Genomic DNA, 25700 nt, shown 5'->3' with positions numbered 1-25700 from the left:
TCATATTTAACTTTGCAGACACACCAAGAACAGGGCCGTTCATACAAGGAGGTCTGTGCTCCTGTCATCGAACGCTTGAGATTCCTTTTTAATGAATTGAGACCTGCAGTTTGTAATGACCTCTGTATAATGTCTAAGTTTAAGCTGTTAAGTTCTTTGCCCCGTTGGAGGAGGATAGCTCAAAAGATAATTCGAGAACGAAGAAAAAAGAGAGGTGAGAATATAAAAAGAGAGTACTGTCAAAGTGTATACTTTCCCCCTTAGGATTGAGTCTGTGTTTTCAGAGTGAAGCTGTTCACTCCTGTTTGTAACATGTGGGTTTACCCATGTACCATATTATTCATGTTGTGTGTGTGTGTGGGTTTTTTTTTTTTTTTATGAAATACAGAAATGCTGCTGATTTTTCCAGGATACTAGATAATGATGAAACTTTAAAATAGAATGTGGTGTTAAGATCTAATTACTAGTAAATTGCTACTGAAAATCATAAATACTGTAAACTTTACTAATTTGATGGGGAAAATATTTTTATCACTTGTCCTGGTAGTAAGATGTTTATAAAAGTTTATCTTAACAGTTCATTTTACAATTCCTTTAATTTTTTTTCTTTGACAATACTGAGTGTTCTGATACATGGGGAGTTAGAAGACGGAACTCGAAGAGTTACTGATGTTTTTAAGGACGCCTGACACCTGTCTAGGGATGTGGAAAAGACTTTTTATGTTAAATAACTGACATTTGAATAAAAATACGTAAAATATTTTAGGATTTTGTCACTTGTGGTTATAAACCGGTCTTCAGAAATTTCTGAGTATACTCTTAGGAAATAACACTGATTCACAGACCAGCATATTAATCAATACTGATCATTGAGTTTTTGATGGACATTTTAAACAATAATGGCATGAAAGACTAACATGTTTTAGAAGCCATCCTAAATTGATTGTTTCTGAGCAAACTCTGAAACCACAGCACTTGTCTGAATCCCTAGAAATTCACTGGATCAGGAAGTCAGAGTGGTAGGACCTCTGAGATCCCTTTAGCCCAGGCTGCAGGAAACTCACAGCAGAACGGTAGGCTCGGGAGACAGGCTTGTTTCAGCTTTGCCGGAAAATGATTTTCCTTCACTGCTTGGTTATTTCGTGTCCATAGCTTCTCAACCCTCATCGCCACCTTTTAAAGTTTCTCGTCATGGGCTTTTACGTTTTTATCGTGCGATGTCTAAAACCTTTTTTGAAAATTAAGTAAGTTATAAAGTTTAAATAATTAATATACTCATGTTGTGTTTGATGTTCCAAGACTTTCCTTAGGCTCAATGATTCTCAAAACTCAGCTGTTAGGCTCACAGTTACGGTTTATTACAGTGGAAGGATACAGGTTAAAATCAACGGTGGGAATAGATACAAAAGATGAAGTCCAGAGGAAGCCAGGCACAAGCTTCCAGGTGACCCCTCCCAGTGGAGTCACATGGAGACTCACTCAGTTCTTCTAGCAACAGTGTTGTGACGACAGCCCATGGGATATGTTGCCAACCAAGGAAGTTCACCTAAGCCTTGCTGTCCAGGGTGTTACTGCATGTCAGTCATGTAGGCAGGCGGTGCCCCGTGACTAAGCTCAGTTACTCAGACTCTACAGCCCTCCCCAGCCCAGAACAAAAACAGGCGTTTGCCATGAATCATAACGCTAGGATAAATTTATCTGGTGAAACTGCTGCAGCGTGGCCTGAGGCTTTAGGCACACAAAAAACACTCAACTAGGCAGAACAGCCCAAAGGCTTAGAGATAATCTTCCAGGAGCTGGCCAAAGGCTAGTCCTGTAGGCAGCCTTTCTTTGAAATGTGCAGGGTTGAGCAGCCCAGGCCCACTGAGCCTAACTTTTTCCTGCACAGGTGTGTTATTATGTTGCTTATTATTTATACCATGTGTTTAGTAGAATTGGCCTAAAAGCTTTGAAAGAGACCAGAAATACAGAAAAAATACTACCTATCACTTTGGAAATTCAACAGAAACGTCCCTAATTAAAGAGGATCACCTTGAAAAAAGGTATCTAGTTGGTTCTGGTGGCAGAATCATAGGACTGGACTGGGGTGGCCAAGCCGTGGTTTGTGTGGCAAATCTGGCCTGCTCCCTGCCTTTGTATTGTCTGTGAGCTGAGGATGGTTTTTGCGTTTTTAAATGGTTAAAAATAGAATGACGTTGGCATCTCCTGTCTGGAGGGGAGGTGAGACGGTAGGGGGGTTAGAAGCTGGCAGAATGGACAACGAAAAAAGAGAGTGGAGGGAGGAGGGGCTGTCTCATTCGGGGGAGAACAGTTGGGAGTATGTAGGAGGTGTTATATAAGTTTTTTGTGTGAGAGACTAACTTGATTGGTAAACTTGCACTTAAAGCACAATAAAAAATTTAAAAAAAAATAGTGTTTTTGTCACTTGCATCACGATGTGAAATATAAATTGCCGTATGCATAAAGTTTTTTTAGAACACCAAACCAAACCTGTTGCTATCAGGTTGATTGCAGTTCATATTGGAACGTAGCCATGCCTGTTGGTTTACGTATAGTGTGTAACTTTTCATGCTCCAAGAACAGAGCTGAGTCATTGGGACAGAGACCAAGTGACCCACGAAGACTAAGATACTCACTGTCCTAGCCCTTTAAGAAAAAGTTTGCCGACCCCTGGGCTCCATAGCTTTTCCCTCTTTCTAAGCCTCTCAAGGAAACCTTGGTGGCGTAGTGGTTAAGTGTAAGGCTTTTAAAGAGGTCGCAGCTCGAATCCACCAGGTGCTCCTTGGAAACTCAATGGGGCAGTTCTACTCTGTCCTATAGGGTCGCTATGAGTCGGAATCGACTTGACGGCAGTGGGTTTGGGTTTGGAACCCTCAACACTTGTCTTTCTGTCCCCTGGCTGACATGGTGGAGCTCAGTGTTGATGTCGGATGTCAGGTCACGTGAAGCTCATTATGATAGGATTTACTTTTGTAGTTTGAGCATTTCAGTTGACAATGTAGTTTATGTGGTTTTTTTTGAACAGAGTGTATTTTAACCTCCATGCAAATTTAAATGTTTCTTAATTAAAAATTGTATTTAAGTCGATTATTTTTCTAACGAATGACTTTTTTAAACATAGTTCCTAAAAAGCCAGGATCTACTGATGATGAAGAAAAAATTGGAAATGAAGAGAGTGATTTAGAAGAAGCTTGCATTTTGCCTCACAGTCCTATCAATGTGGACAAAAGACCCATTACAATTAAATCCCCCAAGGTGAAGTATTTTTTGTAACTGTGAGTCTGGTTGAATAGAAATAGCACTTAACAAAGGAACCCACAAGCGTTGTAGCTTTGTATTTTAGCGTCTATAGGGTAGTGACCGTAGTAGGATTGTTACTAAAAGCGTGGGTAGCTGTGCCCTAGTGATGCTCAATGAACTTGATTTACAGTGCTGTGGTCTGACCTGTAGATGAAGTGTTTTTTTTTTTTTTTTAAATCATTCATCATTGTTCATTCACTAATCACTCCTTAAATATGTCCTTTGTTCTAGAAACTGTACTGGTCCCTGAGACTATTAATATGAGTGATAAGTTTGTGTGTCAAGTTAGCTCATACAAAACAAAACAAAAACCAGAAAAACCATTGCTGTTGAGTCGGTTCGGACTCACAGCGACTCTTTAGCACAGAGTAGAACTGCCCCATAAAATCCCAAGGCTGTAAATCCTTACGGTAACAGATTGCCACATCTCCTCCCACACGGTGGCTGGTAGGTTTGAATCGCCAGCCTTTTGGTTAGCAGCCGAGTGCTTAACCACAGATTATAAATTCATTCATAAGAATATTTGTGGCATAGAAATACAGTTTTACCATATTAGTTAATTAAAATATTTTACCAGTTTAAACCTAGTAGCATTATTCATCTATATTTGAGTAACTGCTTTAGAGCTAACGGTGAAAATGGTTTTCCCTTGTTAGGATAAATGGCAACCACTGCTGAGTACAGTAACAGGTGTCCACAGGTACAAGTGGCTGAAGCAAAACGTCCAAGGTCTCTATCCGCAGTCTGCACTCCTCAGTACAATTGCTGAATTTGCCCTTAAAGAAGAGCCAGTAGATGTGGAAAAAATGAGGAAGTGCTTGTTAAAACAGGTAAACTTTGTTGAGAACATGTGTCTCTATATGAGATAATACACCCAACACTTAAGAGTATGCATTGGTATTTTGCAGTTGGAGAGAGCAGAGGTTCGTCTGGAAGGGATAGATACGATTTTAAAACTGGCAACCAAAAATTTCTTACTTCCATCTGTGCAGTATGCTATGTTTTGTGGATGGCAAAGACTTATTCCCGAGGGGATCGATATAGGGTAAAACTTTATAACGTTTTTTTCCTAAGGGTAACGGGCAACAAAACATTGTTCCATTAGAGTTCAAAGTGTGACAGTGTTCTAAGTATTGTTTATCTTTGTTTGAAAGGGAACCCCTTACAGATTGTCTAAAGGACGTTGATCTGATTCCGCCCTTTAATCGAATGCTGCTGGAAGTAACTTTTGGCAAGCTGTATGCTTGGGCTGTACAGAATATTCGGAATGTTTTGATGGACGCAAATGCCAAGTTCAAAGAGCTTGGTGAGTTAAAAAAAATCTGGTAATTAAAAGGCCGTATTCACATTGCATTGCAGTAATGTCCACGTCCATATCAGCCTTATCTCATAGTTTAGCTCTTAATTATGTATTGTGGAAACTTGCAAGTGCTAATTTTTGCTTTCTAAAGACGTTAATAACTTTGCACATTAGAATAATAATCAAGGCTGCTTTTAACTTTCCAAGATTCTAAGTAAAACATGGCAGAACACACAATTTTATTCTAATAGTAAAACATTTAAATTTTAATATATTTTCATGTGTATCACTTATACCATATACTCCAAAATGTCTGTATCCTCTGTTAATACTTATCTCTAGGGCTGTTTGAACATCTACAGAGAAATCCTAGGATTGATTTTGTGGAAGAAAAGTAAAACCTATCTATTTACATTTGACACGAAATGAATACAGCACCAGCGATATTCAGAGGATACTTAGAGCAGTGTGGTAAATTGTGTAGACAGACCGAGATAGCCATATGTGGAATGGAGGTGGTAGGACCATTACAGATCATTATAGACCTACCTGATATCCTCACTTTCTGGACATCCACTGAAAAATAGAATTAAAGAACATTGCTGATGCCTTCTGCATTATGTATGTTCTTGTATCCACACACAAGAAATTTATGTGGGTGCCAATGCTTATTAGGTATCCAGCCCGTTCCCCTGCAAACCATTACCAATGAGAACCCATCGGGACCAAGCCTGGGAACCATCCCACAAGCTCGATTTCTCCTGGTGATGCTTAACATGCTGACCCTGAAGCATGGAGCCAACAACCTGAGCCTCCTGCTGAACTCAGGCACGCTTGCCCTGACGCAGACAGCACTACGACTGATCGGTAGGTCAGCAGTGACTTTTGTAAAGAAAACGACACATTTGAAAATGTCAAGTTTTTGCCTTGATCTCTCTCTCTTTTTTTAATGTTCTGCCTTTTTAAAAAATTTTTACTGTGCTTTAAGTGAAAGTTTAGAAATCAAGTCAGTCTCTCATACAAAAACTTATATACAGCTTGCTGTATACTCCTGGTTGCTCTCCCCCTAAGGAGATAGCACATTCCTTCCCTCCACTCTCTATTTTCGTGTCCATTTGGCCAGCTTCTGCCCCCCTCTGACCTCTCATCTCTTCTCCAGACAGGAGCTGCCCACACAGTCTCATGTGTCTACTTGATCCAAGGAGCTCACTCTTCACCAGTATCATTTTCTATCCCATAGTCCAGTCCAATCCATGTCTGAAGAGTTGACTTTGGGAATAGTTCCTGTCTTGAGCTAACAGAACGTCTGGGGACCATGATCTCTGGGTTCCTTCTAGTCTCATTTGGACCATTAAGTCTGGTCTTTTTACAGGAATTTCGGGTCTGCACCCCACTGCCCTGCTGCACCCTCAGGGGTTCTCTGTCAGGCAGTCATCAGTTGTAGCTGGGCGCCATCTAGTTCTTCTGGTCTCAGGCTGATGTAGTCTCGGTTTATGTGGCCCTTTCTGTCTCTTGGGCTCATAATTATGTCCTTGGTGTTCTTCATTCTCCTTTGGTCCAGGTGGGTTGAGACCAATTGATGCATCTTAGGCGGCCGCGTGCTAGCGTTTAAGATCCCAGACACCACTCCTCAAAGTGGGTTGCAGAATGTTTTCTTAATAGATTTTGTTATGCCAGTTGATTTAGATGTCCCCTGAAACCATGGTCCCCAAACCCCCCGCCCCTGCTATGCTAGCCTTTGAAGCATTCAGTCTATTCAGGAACTTCTTTGCTTTTGGTTTAGTCCAGTTGTGCTGACCTCTCCTGTATTGTGTGTTGCCTTTCCCTTCACCTAAAACAGTTCTTGTCTACTATCTGATTAGTGAATACCTCTCTCACTCCCTCCTTCCCTCCCCACTCTCGTAATCATCAAGGAATATTTTCTTGTCTGTAAAACATTTTTTAATTGTGATAAAATACATATAACAAGATTTACCATTTAAACCATTTTAAAGTGTGTAATTCAGTGGCATTAAGTTCATTTACAATGCTGTACAACCATCACCACCATCTACTTCCAGAACTTTTTCTTCACCCTAAATGGAAACCCCTTCCCCATTAAGCAGTCGCTCCCATTTCTCCCTGCCCTCTCTCCGGTTCCTGTTCTTTCTGTCTCTAGGATTTGCCTATTTTGGATATTTCATATAAATGGGATCATACAATATGTGGTTTTTTGTGTCTGATTTATTACATTTAGCATAATATATGTAAGGTTCATCTATGTTGTATGTATCAGAACTTCATTCCTTTTTATGGCTGAAAAATATTCCGTTGTATGGCTATACCTCATTCTGTTTATTCATTCATCAGTTGATTGTCATTTTAGGTTGTTTCTACCTTTTGGATATTGTGAACAGTGCTGTTTTGAACATTCGTAAACAAGTTCTTGTTTGAACACCTGCTTTCAATTCTTTGGGGTATGTACCTAGAAGTCATGTGGTAATTTCTGGGTCTTGTGGTAATTTTGTGTTTAACTTGCTGAGGAGCTGACAAATTGTTTTCTATGGAGGCTTCACCATTTTACATTCCTCGCAGCAGTGTACGAGGGTTTTAATTTCTCCACATCCTCTCTAACACTTTTTATTTTCTGTTTGTTTGACTCTGACCAACCTGCTGATGCTGACCGTTAAAGGAGCCCTGCTGGCTCAGTGCTTAAAACGCTCGGCTGCTAACCAAAAGGTTGGCTGTTCGAGTCCATCAGTCACTCCTCTGGAGAAAGGTGTGTGGCAGTCTGCTTCTGTAAACATTTATAGCCGTGGAAGCCCTATGGGGCAGTTCTGCTCTGTCCTGCAGGGCCGCTATGACGTGGAATCGGCTTGGCAGTTCTGACTGGGTGTGAAGTGGTGTCTTATTGTGGCTTTACTTTGCATTTCCCTAATGACAGTAAGGTTGAGCATCTTTTCATGTGCTTGTCGGCTATTTGTATATCTTCTTTGGAGAAATGTTTGTTTTAGTCCCTTGGTCATTTTTTATTGGCTTGTTTGTCTACTTGTTCAGTTGTAGTTTTTTTATATATCTGGGTACTAGGCTTTTATCATACATGATTTGCAAATATTCCATTCTGTAGGTTGTCTTTTCACTCTCTCGGTAGCATCCTTTGTACAAAAATTTTTAATTTTGATAAAATGTATTTTACCTATTTTTGCTGCTTGTGATTTTGGTGACATCTTAGAGACCGTTGCCAAATCCAAGGCCGTGAGGATTTACATCTGCATTTTCTTTAACAATTTTGTAGCTTTCTCTCTTACATTTAGCTTTAGTCATTTTTGTTAATTTTTATATATGGTGAGTGAAGGGTCCAACTTCATTCTTCTGCTTGTGCATATCGAGTTGTAGCAGCACCATTTGTTGAAGACATTATTCTTTCCTTGTTAAATAATCTTGGCATCCTTGTTGAAAATTAATTAACCATAGATGTATGAGTTCATTTCTGGAACCTCAGTTCCGTTCCATCGATCTGTTTATCCTTATGCTCGTCCAACGCTGATTACTGTAGTTGTCCAGTAAGTTTGAAATTGGGAAGTATGAGTCCTTGACCTTTGTTTTTCTTTTTCAAGATTGTTTTGGCTATTTGGTCTTCCTTGCAATTCCAAATGATTTTTAAGGTCAGCTTTTCCGCTTCTGCAAAAAATGCCATTGGAATTTTGGCAAGGATTGCATTGAATCAGTAGGTGCCTGGGTAGTGCGAATGGTTTGTGCTCAACTACTAACTTAACGGTTAGTGGTTTGAACCTGCCCAGCAGCTCCACGGAGAAAAGGCCTGGTGTTCTGCCTCTGAAAAGATTACAGCCAAGAAAACTCTATGGTGCAATTCTACTCTGTAACACGTGGGGTCGCCACGCGTCAGAATTGACTCGAGGGTGCTGGGCTTTTTGCATTGAATCTGTAGATCACTCTGGGTAGTGTTGCCATCTTAATATTAAGTCTTTCAATCCCCTTATTTAGCTCTTTAAAGGAGCCCTGGTGGCACAGTGGTAAAGTGGTTAAGAAACTTGACTGATTTTAATTGATTCTATTGTTATTTTTGTTCTCTATTTCTGGTCGGCTCTTTATTATTTACTTTCTTCTGATAGCCTTAGGTTTAGTTTGCCCTTCTGTTTCTAGTTCCTTAAATTGTAAAGTTAGGTTATTGATTTGGGATATTTGTTTTTTGTTTTTTTTTAACATAGGCATTTGTTACTATGACGAGCCCTTGTAGCACAGTGGTTAAGCACTCGGCTGTTAACTGAAAGGTCAGCGGTTTGAACCCGCCATCTGCTCTTTGGGAGAAAGATATGGCAGTCTGCTTCAGTAGAGATTATATCCTTCGAGATCTTAGGGGCCAGTTCTATTATGTCCTATAGGGCTGTTATGTGTTGGAATTGACAGCAATGGGTTAGCTCATTATTTTGGCGATGTTTTGTAATTTTCTGTGTACAAATCTTGTATCTCCTTGGTTAAATTAATTCCTGAGTATTTTATTCTTTTTGATATTATCAATGGAATTCTTTTTTTAATTTGCTTTTTTGGATTGTTTATTGTTAGTGTATAGAAGTAAAACTGACTTTTTTATGGTCTTGTATCCTGCAAGGTTTTTAAGTAGCTTATTAACCCTAATAGCTATTTTTTGTATTTTGATTCTTTAGGATTTTCTATACTGTATTTATATGCAAATACTGTGCGTGTTATACACTGTTTGCTAACTGCAGAACCCCCTTGTACATAATCTTCCTAGGTGTGTTACGTGTGTAGGCATGCCATTTACATGGGCCTGTTATCTGTGGAAAATACGGTATATAAAATTATGTTGTTTGTGAGTAGAGATAGTTTTACTTCTTCCTTTCTAGTTTGGATGCCTTTTATTTTTCTTTCTTACTTAAGTTGCTTTGGTATTGAGCTTCCAGTACTGTATTGAGTAGAAGCAGTCAAAGTAGGCATCCTTGTCTTCTTCCTGATCTTAGGGGAAAACTTTAAAAGCCTTTTGTTACTGAGTATGATGTTAGCTGTGGGATTTTTTTTTTTTTTATGGCCTTTATCGAAAGGAAGTTCCTCTGTATTCCTAGTTTATTGAGTGTGGGATTTTGTCAAATGCTTTTCGTCCACCTATTGAGATGATTGTGTTTTTTTCCCTGTTACTCAGTAAATGTGGTGTATTATGTTAATTGATTTTTATATGTTGAGACGCAATGTATGCTACTTTCAGTAGGCATCTGGATTCGGTTTGTTAGTAATTTGTTGAGCATTTTTATATCAGTACATAATGGATATTGGTCTGTCGTTTGTTGTATTGAGATGTCTTTGACTTTCGGTGTCAGGGTAACGCCGACCTCATAGAATAGGTTAGGAAGTATTCTATTTTGGGAAGTTTTTTTTTTACATTTTGTAAATCTCTTTAATGTTTGGCTTCTGCATTCAGTCTGCTGGGATATGTTGTTTTGGTTGCAGTATAAGAAAAAAATCTGACCTCACACAGGTATGTAGTTGTAAGGGAAGATTATTGTAGTAGACTTTTCAGACCATGATGGGTATTCTTTGATAGTACACCAAAACTCAACAGGTGTTAGTGTCTTAAAAGCTGGTCGCAGTGTAGAATGTGAAAGCACCATCGGTGGTAGTGATGCTGTAGCGTCACGTGTCAGCCATTTGAAAAATGTTGGTTTACTGCATTACGCAGCTCTTACAAACACTGACAGATTTCGTTACACAACCTCAGAGCGTCACATTCATTAGCACCACCATCGATCTTATCAGAAGGGTCTTCATGTATTGGGTAGCTTTCAGCTCATGGTGGGGGATGTGAGTTTTCCACAATTAAAGTGTGAATTTTATCAACAAAGCAAATACTATCAGTTTTCTTTCTTGGTTCGGTTTTGAAAAAATGTCTTCAGGTACCCAGCTCTGTCCTTGCACAGAAAAGGGGATAGTTCAGGTCACAGCTCAACAATTGATTGAGCACTTTTCCTGGAGAGAGCCATTAAGAAAAGCCACCTGCCTTCGAGCTGACCTCGACTCAAGGCAGCCCCACGTGTGTCGTGGTAGAGCAGCGCTCCAGAACGTTTTCAGTGGCCACCTGCCTTCGAGCTGACCTCGACTCAAGGCAGCCCCACGTGTGTCGTGGTAGAGCAGCGCTCCAGAACGTTTCCAGTGGCCACCTGCCTTCGAGCGGACCTCGACTCAAGGCAGCCCCACGTGTGTCGTGGTAGAGCAGCGCTCCAGAACGTTTTAAGTGGCCACCTGCCTTCGAGCTGACCTCGACTCAAGGCAGCCCCACGTGTGTCGTGGTAGAGCAGCGCTCCAGAACGTTTCCAGTGGCCACCTGCCTTCGAGCTGACCTCGACTCAAGGCAGCCCCACGTGTGTCGTGGTAGAGCAGCGCTCCAGAGCGTTTTCAGTGGCCACCTGCCTTCGAGCTGACCTCGACTCAAGGCAGCCCCACGTGTGTCGTGGTAGAGCAGTGCTCCAGAGCGTTTTCAACGGCGGATTTTTCAGAAGTAGGTCACCAGGCCTTTCTACCAAGGCATCTCTGGGTGTACTTGAACCTCCAACCTTCCTGTTAGCAGCCAAGCATGTTAACCATTTGCACCACTCAGGAATTCCTAAGAGAGGTTAGTGGTCTGTGTGGGAAGCATTTTTTAAAATATTGGTGTTAATTCTTCTTTGAATGTTGGATAAAATTCACCAGTGAAAGCAATCTGGCCCTGGACTGTTTTTTTTTTTTTTTGAAGATTTTTGATGACTAATTGAATCTCTGTGCTTGATATAGTCTATTCAAATATTTTATTTCTTCTTTGAGGAGTTTTTGTGGTTTGTGTATTTCTAGGAATTTGTTCATTTCACCTAGGTTATCTAATTTGCTGACAGTACGGCGGTTATTCATAGTATTCTATTAAAATCCTTTTGATTTCTGTAGGTCAGTGGTAATGTACCCACTTTCATTTCTGATTTTAATTATTCGTGTCTTTTTCTTTGTCAGTCTAGCTAAAAGTTTGTCAATTTTTTTGATACTTGCAAAGAGCTAAGTTTTGGTTTGTTGATTTTTCTCTATTTTTATTTATTTATTTATTTATTTAATCTTTGCTCTAATCTTTATTATTTCCTTCCTGTTGCTTACATTGGGTTTCCTTATTCCTTAAGGCATAAGTTAGATTACTGATTTGAGATCTTTCTTCTTTTTGTAATGTAGGCATTTACTGCCACAGATGTTTCTCTGAGCACTGCTTTCACTGCGTCCGTTAGGGTTTGGTGTGTTGTGTTCTTGTTTTCATTTGCCTCTAAGTCTTTTCTGATTTCCCTTGTAACGTCTTCAGCTCGTTAACCGTTTAATTTCAACATAGTTTTGTCAAATTTGTAGCTTTCCTTCTGTTATTAATTTCTAGTTTCATTTATTGTGGTATGAGAAGATGCTTTGTATGATTTTAGTCTTTTTAAATTTATGAGAATTGCTTGGTGACCTAACACGCGTTACATCCTGAAGAATGACCCATGAGTGCCGGAAAATGGGGTGTTGAGTTTATCGTGCTGTTTCTTCTTCAACAGAAAAGCCGAGACGCTGCAAGGCCAGAGAGCCGTGTTCCAAGCCAAGTGAGGAGCAAGGCTTTTGAAACCCTGTTTTATCTTGTTTTTTCAAAGAGTCCAAATTGACCTATTCGTAAATACGCATCAGGATAGAAAACAACTATCCTCTAAGGGTTAGATGTCTCATTTCTTAAGATCTCATTGGCAACTAAAAATTAGTTTTTAAAGTTCCACAAGTGTATCTTGATTTTTTTTTTTTTCTTGATTTAGAGATTGCCTCTCTTTTTACGTTGCTTTTCCTTTTTCAGAGACTCTAGTAGGCAAAACTCAGAGTGCACATCTTTGAGTAATGGGGACTTACTCTGTTTCCAGTACTTACACTTTAAATACTAACTGGCCCACTGGTGGCAAAAAGCAAGAGAGTTATGTCTCAGTGATACCTCCCTATCTATCTGTCTGTCTGTCTAACTCTCTATTTAATCAGTCTATGTCACTGACGCACACACACACACACACACACACACACACAGAGTGAAACCTGTGGGAGCTGGAACTTGAAGGGACTGCGTTGTGTTTCCAGGTCTCCCAAGTTTTCCACCTTTGACAGGGCGTGCTGTTACCATTTTTCTGTGACTCAGTTTAGTGGAAGACATTTGCATTTTCCATCTCTGACAGGTTTCCACCTTACACAGGTTTCTGTTTTTGCAGGTTTTACTGTATCTGTTTCTGTGAAGATTTCAGCCTTGAAAACCCTGTCAGGCAGTTGTACTCTGTCCTGTAGGGTCGCTATGAATTGGAATTGACTTAATGACAGTGGTTTTTTTTTTTTTTTTTAATGTGTGTGTGTGTGTGTATAAACCAAGCCCATTGCCATTGAGTTGATTCTGACTCAAAGCGACCCTATAGGACAGAGTAGAACTGCCTGATTGGGTTTTCGAGACTGTAATCTTTACGGAAGCAGACTGCCGTATATATCTTTCTCTCACCGAGTGCCTGGTGGGTTTGAGCCGCCCAGGTTTCAGTTAGCAGCCAGGCACTCCCAGTGTGCCCCTGAGCTTCCTATGTATATGGTAGCGTGGGGCAGTTCCGCTCTGTCCTCGTGGGTCACTATGAGTCAGACTCAGTGCGAAGGGGTTTGGTTTTGGTTTTTATTTGTGCAGCATTCTTTGATCAGGATGGTCTCTACCATTTATGAAATTATAAGCATATGATGTTTTATATCAGTTTTATCTATACATCAGATGTAATATCCACAAAGCCGCTTTTTTAAAAAACTGCCACTTTTTTTCCTAATTGCACATTTATTCAGCTTCCTGTCAGTATATCAGCATTCTCAGAGTTCACGTGACAGCTTCTGGGGAAGACCGTGGCTGGAATGCTTGTGGGGGTGGGGGGCAGTGGCTCAGCTCAAGAATGGCTGGAATGTTTCTCCCTTTTTTTTCCCTTATGATTTACCTAAAAGTTTGCTTCAGCCCTGGAAATTGATTAGCCTTTTTTTATTCCCACATGAAGAAGATAGTCACACAAATTTGTAACCCTTTTGGCCCATCTGAGCCCACCTTTGGGGAGGTTTGGGCCCCTTTCTTCCCGCCTAGAGGAGAGAACAAAAACCAAAGACGTCACTCAGCTGTACTTTTCCCTGCTCTCTTTGGTCCTATACCCCTCTTTAGCTAGCATGGCCTAAAGCAGCCAGAGCTTTCAGCAAGCCGAATCCTGGGGTTTGATTTCTCATTTTCAAATCCATTGGCAAATTTTGCCTCTTAGAGCTGACAGCAGCTTAGCTGCTCTTCTATGTTCTAGATGTTTCCTTAGCTATCCAGGAACCAAATATTTGTCACACCCTACCCCTTCAGCCTTCCTTTTTCCTAACAGTGCTATTGCCTATTTCAGTGAGTTAGGGTTGTTCAGGTGAGTTCTGTTGCTCCCACAACTGTGTCAGGAGTCCTCCAAGGCCACCCAGGTTCTGTGACTGCCTAGGAGGCTCACATATAGGATACAAAGCAAAACCAGCAAAGGTGCGTGAAGTTGGGGGGAACTAGGTACAAGCTTTCAAGGGCCCTCTCCCAGTGGAGTCACTCAGGAGGTGCAAGGAGTTGTGATAACACGTGTGAAATGTTATCTTCCAGGGAAGCTCATCAGAGGCTCATCTCCCAGGGTTTTTTTTGGGGCTGGTCATGCAGGCACCCTCTATCTGGCACGTACCAAGGCTGCACAGTACCATAATTAGATTTTGTTTATTTCGTATTGTTAGACTTTTAGGCGGTTATCTTGTTTTTCTGTTATTAAAAACCTGCCTGTCTTTCTAACAATAATTACGAGTATTTTTAGATAACTCCCAGAAATAGAATAAATAGCTTTTCTGAATACATCTGTATCTGATTTGTATTTTGTCTTTCCCTTTCCTTTTTTTTAATCCTAGATCTAATCAATAATTTTATAAATAAAAGATACGCTTGGGATTCTTTACTGTTACCTTCATTAGTACCTGTTGATTGTGTGTGTGTGTATGTTTTAAGATTAGGAAATTATGGTAACTTTTTGGCTCACCTGTTGTTTTTGATGCTTTGATAGGGCCTAGTTCTGACAATGTAGAAGAAGATATGAATGCTTTTGCCCGAGGAGCCTCCGCCACCGTTCTGGAAGAAACAAGAAAGGAGACAACTCCCGTGCAGCTTCCGGTGTCAGGCCCCGAGCTGGCAGCTATGATGAAGATCGGAACCAGGGTCATGAGAGGTGTGGACTGGAAGTGGGGAGATCAGGTACGCAGAGATTTCTTTAACACACTAGTCACACATTCTGATTTATATGATATTAGTGGGAAAAATGAGAATAAACCCTGCCTTAACTCAGGACACAGGCAATTGGTAGATGACAGAGCTGGTGACTTCTAAGTAGAGAGGAACGCAGCTACTCTGGGGCACTGAAGGGAGAACCTTAATTGCAGGAGTGGTGGCCCTTTTCAGAAAGCTCACTGGCATTTGGCTGACCTGATGTGTAACCAGAGTAAGAGTGAAGGGCGAGCACGAGAGGGAAAAAACCTCTTTCTGAATGATAGTTTCCTGAGAGCTCTGGAACAGAAGACGGCTATCAGGGGCTAAGAGCGCAGCATTGCAGGTGTGTGCAGCGCGTCTACTGGTGGCCGGGCAGCCAGTTTTCCACCCCCTTGTAGATGACCCTTCCAGACCTCTGTCAGACCCTCCCAGCTGGAGGAAGAAGATCCTGTGCTCATGTGTGGCTGGTGTCTGTGTTTTTCTGAAGTGGTAGCATGCCTGTCAGGCCTAGGTTTCCCAACTGCACTTTTAAGCACGAGCATCTCCAGTATGAGAATTGAAAGTGTCCTGCCACCAGCAGCGGCATCTCAAGAACAGGTGTCTCTCACAGAAATGAGAGGCAGAGGTTTGGCTCTGAGTTCTAGAGGGAGAACGGAAGAGTGGGAGCGTGGAGATGCTGGTGCTTGTGTCAGGTTGTAAATCCCTTGCAGCACTCTGCGGGGTGTTGAGGACCACAGGAAAGACTACTGCAGCCACACTGCACAGTGCCATCTCTGCATTTGCTTAGAGAGGGTTCTATTTGAGATGGTCCTTTTTTCTCTGGCTTCTTTGGTAAAATGCTGAGGGGGGGCAAAGATTGTGAGTTCCCGAGTGGTGCAACAGTTAAGTGCTCAACTGCTAGCCAAAAAAATGGTTGTTTGAACCCACCCGGTAGTGACTTGGAAGACAGTGACCTGCTTCTAAAAGGTCACAACCTTTAAAACCCTATGGAGCACTGTTCTACTCTGATACACATGGAATCACCATGAGTCAGAATCAACTCGATGGCAACTAACAGCAAAGCAAAGATTTTATCCCTTTTTAAAGTAGAAGAGTAAGTACTTCAGAAGGGGGGAACAGAGCATGAGCAGGTTATTTCACGGCATTTAATTTGAAGTGACGACCCTAGTTATATATTTTGCGGTAAGCTTGGAGTTAGTCATGTTAACAGGAAGTCTGCGCAGTGCCATGATCCCCTTTCCAGGGAGAGTGGCCGGCTCAAGACCTCAGTGATTAGTCTCTTGATGGAGACTCTGGAGTAGGCTGGGCAGTGGACCCACTCTCTGCATGATGTTTGTTTTGGCTTTCTCAGGACGGACCTCCTCCTGGCCTGGGCCGTGTGATTGCTGAGTTGGGAGAGGATGGCTGGATAAGGGTCCAGTGGGACACGGGCAGCACCAACTCGTACAGAATGGGGAAGGAAGGAAAGTATGACCTCAAGTTGGCGGAGCTGCCAGCCTCTGCACAGCCCTCGGCAGAGGATTTGGACACCGAGGATGACTCCGGTGGGTGACTCAAGATGGCCTAGGCACATTGTTTCCAAATGCTGGCGATCTGTTGTTTTCACCTGGGATGGTAAAGAAGTACATCAGGGCTCCCCTGCAGACTCTGATTTTGTAGGTTGGGGTCTGTCTTTGATCTGCACCTTGAAACAAGATTCCAGGTGGCTGAGATGCATGTGTACAAACTGGCTCTGGAAAGCAGGGGTGTAACTGCAACTGACCTTTGCCACCTCTTCCCTGACCTCCCCACTGAGAGTGCTCTGGTAAGGCCAGGTGATGGAGATTTGTGCTTCCATTCTCTGCACGGCGTGCAGCTGCCTAGGACCCTGAGTCTATGGTAGTGAGTGGCACCTGCCGAAGCTGGCATCGCACAGTGAATGTTTGTTCATCAGCGTCCTTCTTTACGCATACTAGCCCCAGCAGGCTAGTCCCCCTTTCTTACCCTTTCATCATTCCTCCATTGTCCTAGACTCAGAAGGCCTCAGAGAGTATGAATTAGTCAATACTGAATTGATTCAGTGAAAGTAGAGCTGAGAATTTGTGGGTAACCCAGGAAAGGACATCAGATGAGGAAGGAAGTCCTCATGACCTTAGCCCGGGGATGAAGCACGTCAGGCTGGGCTCCCTGTGGCTGTCTGGAAGGCCGTGCTGGTTCCTGGCACACAGGTTTGGGTGTGTATACAGCACGCCGAGCTCCAGATGGAATCTTTTTTCTCCTGGGATGAGCCCCTTTGCATAAGAGATGGTATTGAGGGTGGAAAAGCATTGGACTCCACCTACGGTGTGTGAGTTTCGAAGGGTTGGCTCAGGTGCTTTGTGCGCCATTCTTCTGGGAATTGTGGCCTCTCGTGTATAAACGGTGGTTATGTATAAGCGGGGGTAATGCTCGCCTTGTAGATTTATGAGGAGAACGTGTGTAGAGTCATGCATCTTTGAATAGCATCTGGCGTGGTCTTTATCATCATTGTGTCTAGCCTCGCAATGTACAGCATCAACCAGTTGTCGCCATCCTTCCTTCTCTCTTGCAAGGGGGAGTGCAGATCTGGCATTCTGATTTGGAACTAGACTCACAGTGAAATTTGGAGCCTTGCAGGGGTGATCGTTAGAAAGTGGGGCCTCTGTTGCCATGTGTCTTCACATCCAAGAGCCAGCAGGATTTGGCTGTGAGATGCTGGGCCCTCACTTCCATCAGTGTGATGTGTTCTGACCTCACCCAGGCCACTAGTGAGTTCACCTGAAACCAGCTTTTGACATTTGATTTTTCTAATCATATAGGTTGTCTTTCTTAAGAAATGAGTCCCTGAAATCATTTAAGTGCTGAGACTGTTTTAAAAACTTTTAACATTATTTACAAGGAAGGTGGAATGGGAATGAATAGATGAGGGTTTTGTTCTCTTAGACACTAGTGTTGTAAAGATGTGTCTCCTGCTCCAGAGAAATAATAGAGCAAAGAATGCGATGTGAAGTTCATTAAAGTACATATGAGGCTGCGGTCCAGTTTTATTGCAAAGTATAGTTTTTTATTGTCATTTTTTTTTTTAGAAGCTGAACAAATTGAAAGGAACATTCATCCCACTTCAGTGATGCTTACAAGTACTATTAATTTACTACAAACGCTTTGTCTCTCTGCTGGAGTGCATGCTGAAGTCATGCAGAGCGAGGCCACTAAGACTCTGTGTGGACTGCTTCGCATGCTAGTGGAGAGTGGGACCACAGACAAGACAGGCATGTAATCAGGCCTTGTGGGCCGAAAAGTCAGTCCTTGGGAACTACAATTTTGTTGTGTGAATGTGTCTGTGTGAGGGGTCAGTATGTGACTGATGCCTGAATACATGTGTTTGAGTGTGAGTGCGTGTCAGGACGAGAGTGTGTGTGCACCTGTGAGTATGCCAGTGTACTGAATGTCAGTGTGAGTGTGTGTGAGCACGTGAGTGCGTGTGTGCACCTGTGAGTGTGCCAGTGTACTGAATGTCGGAGTGTGAGTGCGTGTCAGGACGTGAGTGTGTGTGCACCTGTGAGTATGCCAGTGTACTGAATGTCAGTGTGAGTGCGTGTGAGCACGTGAGTGCGTGTGTGCACCTGTGAGTGTGCCAGTGTACTGAATGTCGGAGTGTGAGTGCGTGTGTGCACCTGTGAGTGTGCCAGTGTACTGAATGTCGGAGTGTGAGTGCGTGTGTGCACCTGTGAGTGTGCCAGTGTACTGAATGTCAGTGTGAGTGCATGTGTGCACCTGTGAGTGTGCCAGTGTACTGAATGTCAGAGTGTGAGTGCGTGTGTGCACCTGTGAGTGTACCAGTATACTGAATGTCAGTGTGAGTGCGTGTGTGCACCTGTGAGTGTGCCAATGTACTGAATGTCTGAGTGCGTGTGAGCAGCTGTGAGTATGCCAGTGTACTGAATGTCAGTGTGAGTGCGTGTGAGCACGTGAGTGCGTGTGTGCACCTGTGAGTGTGCCAGTGTACTGAATGTCGGAGTGTGAGTGCGTGTGTGCACCTGTGAGTGTGCCAGTGTACTGAATGTCAGTGTGAGTGCGTGTGTGCACCTGTGTGTGCCAGTGTACTGAATGTCAGTGTGAGTGCGTGTGAGTGCGTGTGTGCACCTGTGAGTGTGCCAGTGTACTGAATGTCAGTGTGAGTGCGTGTGAGCACGTGAGTGCGTGTGTGCACCTGGGAGTGTGCCAGTGTACTGAATGTCAGTGTGAGTGCGTGTGAGCACCTGTGAGTATGCCAGTGTACTGAATGTCAGTGTGAGTGCGTGTGAGCACGTGAGTGCACCTGGGAGTGTGCCAGTGTACTGAATGTCAGTGTGAGTGCGTGTGAGCACGTGTGTGTGCACCTGAGTGTGCCAGTGTACTCAGTGAGTGTGAGTGCATGTGAACACGAGTGTGTGTGCACCTGCGAGTATGCCAGTGTACTGAATGAGTGTGAGCACGTGTGTGTGCACCTGTGAGTATGCCAGTGTACTGAATGTCAGTGTGAGTGCGTGTGAGCACGTGTGTGTGCAGCTGTGTGCCAGTGTATTGTCAGTGAGTGTGAGTGCATGTGAGCACGAGTGTGTGTGCACCTGCGAGTATGCCAGTGTACTGAATGTCCGAGTGTGAGCACGTGTGAGCACGTGAGTGTGTGTGTACCTGAGAGTGTGCCAGTGTACTGATGTCACTGTGTTAGTGCATGTTGAAGTGAGGAGTGTTTGTATGTGAGTCAGTGTGTGTGTGCATGACTGTGAGTGATTATGTGAATCTGTTAGTGTGTATGGATATAAGTAGTGGGTATGTGTGATTGTGTGTGATGGAGTGTGTGTGTTTGTACATGAGCGTGTATCTTGTGCTGAAAAGGGTGGGAATCACTGTAATCCTTGCGAGCAGGAGGGGAGAGTGAAGGAATGTGAGGCAGGTGAGCTGGTCACTCAGGCCTGGGAAGAGTCCCTCAGGAGGGTCCAGGGAAGGAGTCATGTGATGAGATCCCAGCTTCAGAGCCCCAGACCTCAGGTAAAGGGAGAGGCGACCACGAGTAGAAGTTGGGAAGCCAAGGGAAGCAAAGATGGTCTTTTGGTGTTTCGCAGCTGTGTCTGAATCACGTAATCAGTTTAGTGACAACCACTTATTCTGTTAATGCAGACATTTTAAACTTGTTTTGGAAATTTATGGTACACATTAAATGTAGATGAGATCATAGGGAATATTTAAAACACATGAAGTTTTTAATAGATGTACTCAGAAATAACTATTGTTGGAATTATAAATCTTTTTCTTATTGCCTAGAGATGTTCCAAACGAAACCAAACCAACTGTCACCGAGTCAATTCTGACTCCTATCAACCCTATCAACCAAAAGGTTGGCAGTTCAACTCCACCGGGCGTTCCTTGGAATCTCTTTGGGGCAGTTCTACTCTGCCCCGTAGGGCCGCTATGAGTCAAAATCGACTCGATGACAACGGGTGTTTTTTTTTTTTTTTTTTTATCAACCTTTTTTTTTTTTATAGGATAGAGTAGAACTGCCCCACAGGATCTCCAAGGCTGTTAGTCTTTACGGAAGCAGACTCCCACGTCTCTCTCTCAAGGAGTGGCTGGCATGTCTGAGCTGCCAGCCTTTCGGTTAGCAGCCCAACGCTTTAACCGTTGCACAGCCAAGACTCCTTTCTAGAGATTTTCAATTCAGTAGATGGAATTCGTATAGTACTTTAAAGGTATTTAAAAGGCTTGAAGATGTTCATTGAGCCAACTTGAAACTCTCCTCTCATTCCTCTCCCTTGGAATTATTGAAATTGTAATATATTTATAAAGTAGCTTACTGTTGAAAATAAAATAGTAGGTAAAGTAAAAGTAAAGATTTTACTGTTTGTTTTTAAATATTCGGTACCAGGTGGCTTTATTTTTCTTCCCACAGCTCTGCCAAACAACCTAGTATGCCGGGAGCAGCACAGGAGCTGGTGCACGCTCGGGTTTGTGCGGAGTATTGCTCTCACGCCGCAGATGTGTGGTGCTCTCAGCTCCCCGCCCTGGATCACCCTGCTGATGCAGATTGTGGAAGGCCATGCACCTTTCACAGCTGCATCGCTGCAGAGGCAGGTAACTGCGTCCTCTGCCTCACTAGAGCTGCTTGGAAAGAATTAATTTTTAGTTAAAGAAATGAACAGCTGTATCTGTAATGTAGCTTTTTTTTTTTTTAACCACTGATTATTCATATCATTAATCAACTTGGGCGTAATTATTTGGTTGTAAAAAAAAATTACATTTTTCACGTGATAAATTGCATGGGCCAACTGGAGTGCAGTTACCTGCCTCTGCAGCTGCACATCTGAGCAGTGGGTGGTATTTATCACTCTCCCAATGGCAAATCATGCCTCCAAAAGATCTACTTTGTGTTACTCCACTTCTGTCCCTCCCTGCGGTTCATGACTGAGTAAGGCACCTAACTGCAGCAGTGCCTGGTATTGATGCCACTTTTTGTGACCCCGTACAGTCCCCACATTACATTTTTTACGTGATGTGTGTGAGAGAAAATAAAAATGCATAACCTCTTCACCTGTCAGATAATGGTGTTTTTGAATACTTGTCATTTTAAAATGTTTTTTGTTAGATCTTAGCTGTACATTTACTGAAAGCAGTACTTCCATCGTGGGACAAGACTGAGAGGTCGAAGGACATGAAATGCCTGGTGGAAAAGTTATTTGGATTCTTGGGCAGTTTGCTTACTACGTGCTCTTCAGATGTCCCGTTACTCAGAGGTAGGGCAGCTCTCCTGCATTGTGCTATTGTGAGTGAGCAGGCTGCCGTACCACTCCTTATGTGTTTCTCTTGCAGAGTCCACTCTGAGGAGGAGGAGAGCCCGGCCGCAGGCCTCCCTGACAGCCACCCACAGCAGCACTCTAGCAGAAGAGGTGGTGGTGCTGCTCAGGACCCTGCACTCCTTGAGTCAGTGGAATGGACTCATAAACAAGTACATCAACTCTCAGCTCCACTCCATCACCTTCGGCCTGGCAGGGAAGCAGTCAGAAGGGGTAGTTCCCATGTTTTAAAATAAGTCCATTTTTCTTTATAGAATGCTAATTTAACTTTTAAGTTATCTTTTTGAATGCCATGTATTTTGCTCAAAGATGTATTTTTAAGTGTGTTTTACTGGAAATAATTATTGAAGAAGCTAATTTAAAATTTAACCAAACCCAGTGCCGCCGAGTCGATTTCGACTCATAGCGACCCTATAGGACAGAGTAGAACTGCCCCATAGAGTTTCCAGGGAGCCCCTGGCGGAACTGAAATGGTCACTGAGTTGGAATCGACTTGACGGCAGTGGATTTTGGGTTTAGTTTAAAATTTAATTGAGCCTAACTGTAAAGCACTTCTGTAAGGAGCAGGCAGCTCCACGAGTGTCCCTCTCGAGCTTGCTGTCTCCTGTGTGCTCTAGGCCCTGCTGGAGGACCGGTTCCCTAACTCCGAGAGCCCTGAAGTGGGTGGCCTCATGGCTGTGCTTGCTGTGATTGGGGGGATTGATGGCCGCCTGCGCCTTGGGGGCCAGGTCATGCATGACGAGTTTGGAGAAGGCACTGTCACTCGCATCACCCCGAAGGGCAGAATCACTGTGCAGTTCTCTGAGATGCGGGTGCGTCGCGTTTGTCCACTTAGCCAGCTCAAGGCGGTAAGTGGGTTGTGTCTTGTAGTTTGAGGTTGTAAGGTAACTTGGCTTCATGCTAGAGTTGGTTCTCTTTGAATGGTTGAGAGAACTTGACTCTTATGTATCGTTTCCCTTCTAAGAAGCTCAGAGTTCAGGAAGACCATCTCATTTCTTCCTTTGATTCTTTTGTGGTTGTATGGTAAATGGGCCTGTCTTGCAGGATTTTATTGAGTTCATATGTCTTACTCTAGCCTCGAAGAAATAAATAAAAAGGGCGTTACCAACTTTAATGTCTAATTATAGGACAGTTTAACTATTTTAAGATGCAGATTCACGAAGCTTTTTTTAATTTTTTTTTAGCTCAACTTTAAAAAACTTTTAAAAAATGATTCTTTTAAAAATTAGCTTTTGTTCATGTAGAAAATGATCCTTAATTGTGCCATGTGAGATGACTTAGGTAGTCGCTATTGTCATCTTGGACCTTTGAGTTGGGGGTACCTAAAGACAGGGAGTTACCTGATTTTGAGGTAACCTAAGTGCAATCTTAATATATACCTTTATAAAATAATGTTTTGTAATACTAGGAATGTAGACACATTGTAGAAAATTTGAAACATACAGAAAATACCCAAGACTAGCCATCACCCAGGCATAGTTAGTGTTGGTAAGTTGGTGAAAAAAAATTAATGTAAATGAATCCGTGAGCGACATCGCGGTACATGGAGAAAAGACTGAAGTTGTCGAGCATTTCATTTTACTTGGATCCACAATCAACAGCCATGGAAGCAGCAGTCAAGAAATCAAAAGACGCATTGCATTGGGCAAATCTGCTGCAAAGGAGCTCTTCAAAGTGTTGAAGAGCAAAGATGTCACCCTGAAGACTAAGGTGCGCCTGACCCAGGCCATGGTATTTTCAGTCACATCATATGCATATTAAAGCTGGACAGTGAATAAGGAAGACCGAAGAAGAGTTGATGCCTTTGAGTTGTGGTGTTGGCGAAGAATATTGAATACACCATGGACTGCCAAAAGAACGAACAAATCTGTCTTAGAAGAAGTACAACCAGAATGCTCCTTAGAGGCAAGGATGGTGGGACTGCGTCTTACATACTTTGGACATGTTGTCAGGAGGGATCAGTCCCTGGAGAAGGACCTCATGCTTGGCAGAGTACAGGGTCAGTGGAAAAGAGGAAGACCCTCAACAAGGTCGATTGACACAGTGGCTGCAACAGTGAGCTCAAGCATAACAATGATTGTAAGAATGGCACAGGACTGGGCAGTGTTTTGTTCTGTTGTGCATAGGGTCGCTATGAGTCGGAACCGACTCGACGGCACCTAACAACAACATATGTCTAAGTATGCCTTAGATGTCATCTTTTAAAATTATTCTTGTCAAACATGAAAAGACCTGTAGTTATATAATTTTCAAAATAATTTATTTGTTTTATTGACAACATTTTGAAGGCTTATGTCCCTTCCCCGCAGCTCCCAGCTGTGATGTTCAGTGTGACCAACCTGCCATTCACGGAGCCCATGCTCTCTGTCTGGGCTCAGCTGGTGAACCTCGCAGGAAACAAATTAGAAAAGCACAAAATAAAGAAATCACCTAAACAGGCCTTTGCAGGTTAGTACATGATCCTTCTGATGAAACAGATGCAATCTTAAAGAGTGTTGCTTGGACAATGCTTATCATTTTATCAGATCAAGTTGATCACTGCCCAGGTCTTTGGGTTCAGACTGGCTTGCTGTCTCTGGAGTTACGGTTGGGAATGTAACATCATGCTTGGTGATAGGAGTGTTCGTCAGGATCGCATGAGTCAGCCATCGATACCATGTTCAGAGTGACCCCCGAGAGCCCTCCCTTACTCTCCTCAGTGCTGCATTTCTTCTGAGCAGCCTGTTAAAGAGGTGCCCGTGTCCTCTTCTCTCCCCTTAACCTTCAGCCTGTGGCCCTGACCCAGGCACTATGCTTGGAGCTTTGAGTCTGGAATACTGCCCCTTGATTTTCCTCTGTCTTACCGTCACCCATGGCACACACTTGGAGGATTTCTCCTCCCTGGCCATTCTTAGACCTCGGGAATCCTTATGGGTTCACCTGTAACTTCTGGCTCATTCTGTCTACTCTTTTTGTGGGGTCTCACCCGTACCCATGGTGGCTGCTGCGACTTTTATGACGGTGACCACCTTCAGCTCTGACTCTCGAGTTCACCTCTCTCACTGAGCTCCAGACACATGTCTGCCTTCTGGGCATCTCTGACTAGAAGGCTTGTGTGCATGTAAACTGTAGCATGTTCAGAATTCAACTGCCCGCTCCACTAGCCAGCTGGCTCTCTTCTTGCTTCCTGTCATGGTGAATAAACCCGCAGGCCAGTTGATTAAGCCTGATCCCCAAAAGTTCCCCATCGTCACCCACTGCCTTCCCCTCAGTGCCACTTCCATGGCTTCAGGCTGTTCCCTGCCTTGGACTCTGCTGCCCACCTTCAGTTCCGGCCCTGCCTGCTGTCTGCTTTGTGGTTGGGATGGCTTCCTTTGTCTGCCCTCCTGCCCACAGTCATAAATGTGCCATTTGATCCTGTAGACTGTAGGAGATTGCCATGACTTTCATAAAAGAACTGTCTGTAGTTAGTATCTCATGAAGTCCTTTCAGAGAAGTATTGGAAGAAAAGGTGAAATTATTTTGTCTGTGACTTAGGCATCAGGTTGAAATTTCAGCAGCCAGGGAAGTGTTTGACTGAAGTCATAATAGGTAACAAGGTGCTGTGTGTCGGGAGCAGAGTGCTTTCCCCAGGCCAGACAGCAGCACGGGTAGAACTCATGGACTCCTTTCTCCTGTAGGGCAAGTGGACCTGGACCTGCTTCGATGCCAGCAGCTGAAGCTGTACATACTGAAAGCGGGTCGTGCACTGCTTTCCCATCAAGATAAACTGCGGCAAATTTTGTCCCAACCAGCTGTTCAGGAGATGGGAATTGCTCATACAGGTATCTTTGTAAAATAAGTCCTCACAGATATGTAAAAAAGGCAAAAAGTCCAATAGAAAAAAGACAAAGGACATGAATAAGCAGTTAATAAAGGGAAATATCAGTGGCTTATAAATGCGCACCCAGTAATGAGTGAGCTACAGAGTCCCCTATGAGACAGAGAAGAT

General features: G+C 43.2%; 1 protein-coding gene across 5 annotated transcripts in view; it reads left to right on the top strand.

Annotated features, from left to right (window-relative positions):
- HERC2 (HECT and RLD domain containing E3 ubiquitin protein ligase 2) overlaps window positions 1-25700 on the top strand; it is a 316687-nt gene that overhangs the window by 155067 nt on the left and 135920 nt on the right. For 4 of the 5 annotated variants that reach the window (XM_049906042.1, XM_049906045.1, XM_049906041.1 and 1 more), the window contains exons 31-45: window positions 19-214; window positions 3122-3255; window positions 3957-4130; window positions 4209-4345; window positions 4455-4606; window positions 5276-5467; window positions 14704-14891; window positions 16255-16447; window positions 17987-18169; window positions 20830-21011; window positions 21523-21670; window positions 21747-21943; window positions 22348-22578; window positions 24040-24178; window positions 25390-25533. In XM_049906042.1, the coding sequence (XP_049761999.1) occupies window positions 19-214; window positions 3122-3255; window positions 3957-4130; window positions 4209-4345; window positions 4455-4606; window positions 5276-5467; window positions 14704-14891; window positions 16255-16447; window positions 17987-18169; window positions 20830-21011; window positions 21523-21670; window positions 21747-21943; window positions 22348-22578; window positions 24040-24178; window positions 25390-25533 (2590 nt within the window). The remainder of the gene's footprint in view (window positions 1-18; window positions 215-3121; window positions 3256-3956; window positions 4131-4208; window positions 4346-4454; window positions 4607-5275; window positions 5468-14703; window positions 14892-16254; window positions 16448-17986; window positions 18170-20829; window positions 21012-21522; window positions 21671-21746; window positions 21944-22347; window positions 22579-24039; window positions 24179-25389; window positions 25534-25700) is intronic. The other variant, XM_049906044.1, reaches the window with a different exon arrangement.

Source organism: Elephas maximus, chromosome 13, assembly GCF_024166365.1.
Source record: "Elephas maximus indicus isolate mEleMax1 chromosome 13, mEleMax1 primary haplotype, whole genome shotgun sequence".
NCBI lineage: Eukaryota > Metazoa > Chordata > Mammalia > Proboscidea > Elephantidae > Elephas > Elephas maximus.
Note: the sequence above shows the minus strand (reverse complement) of the source record. Positions and strands in the feature narration are given on the sequence as shown.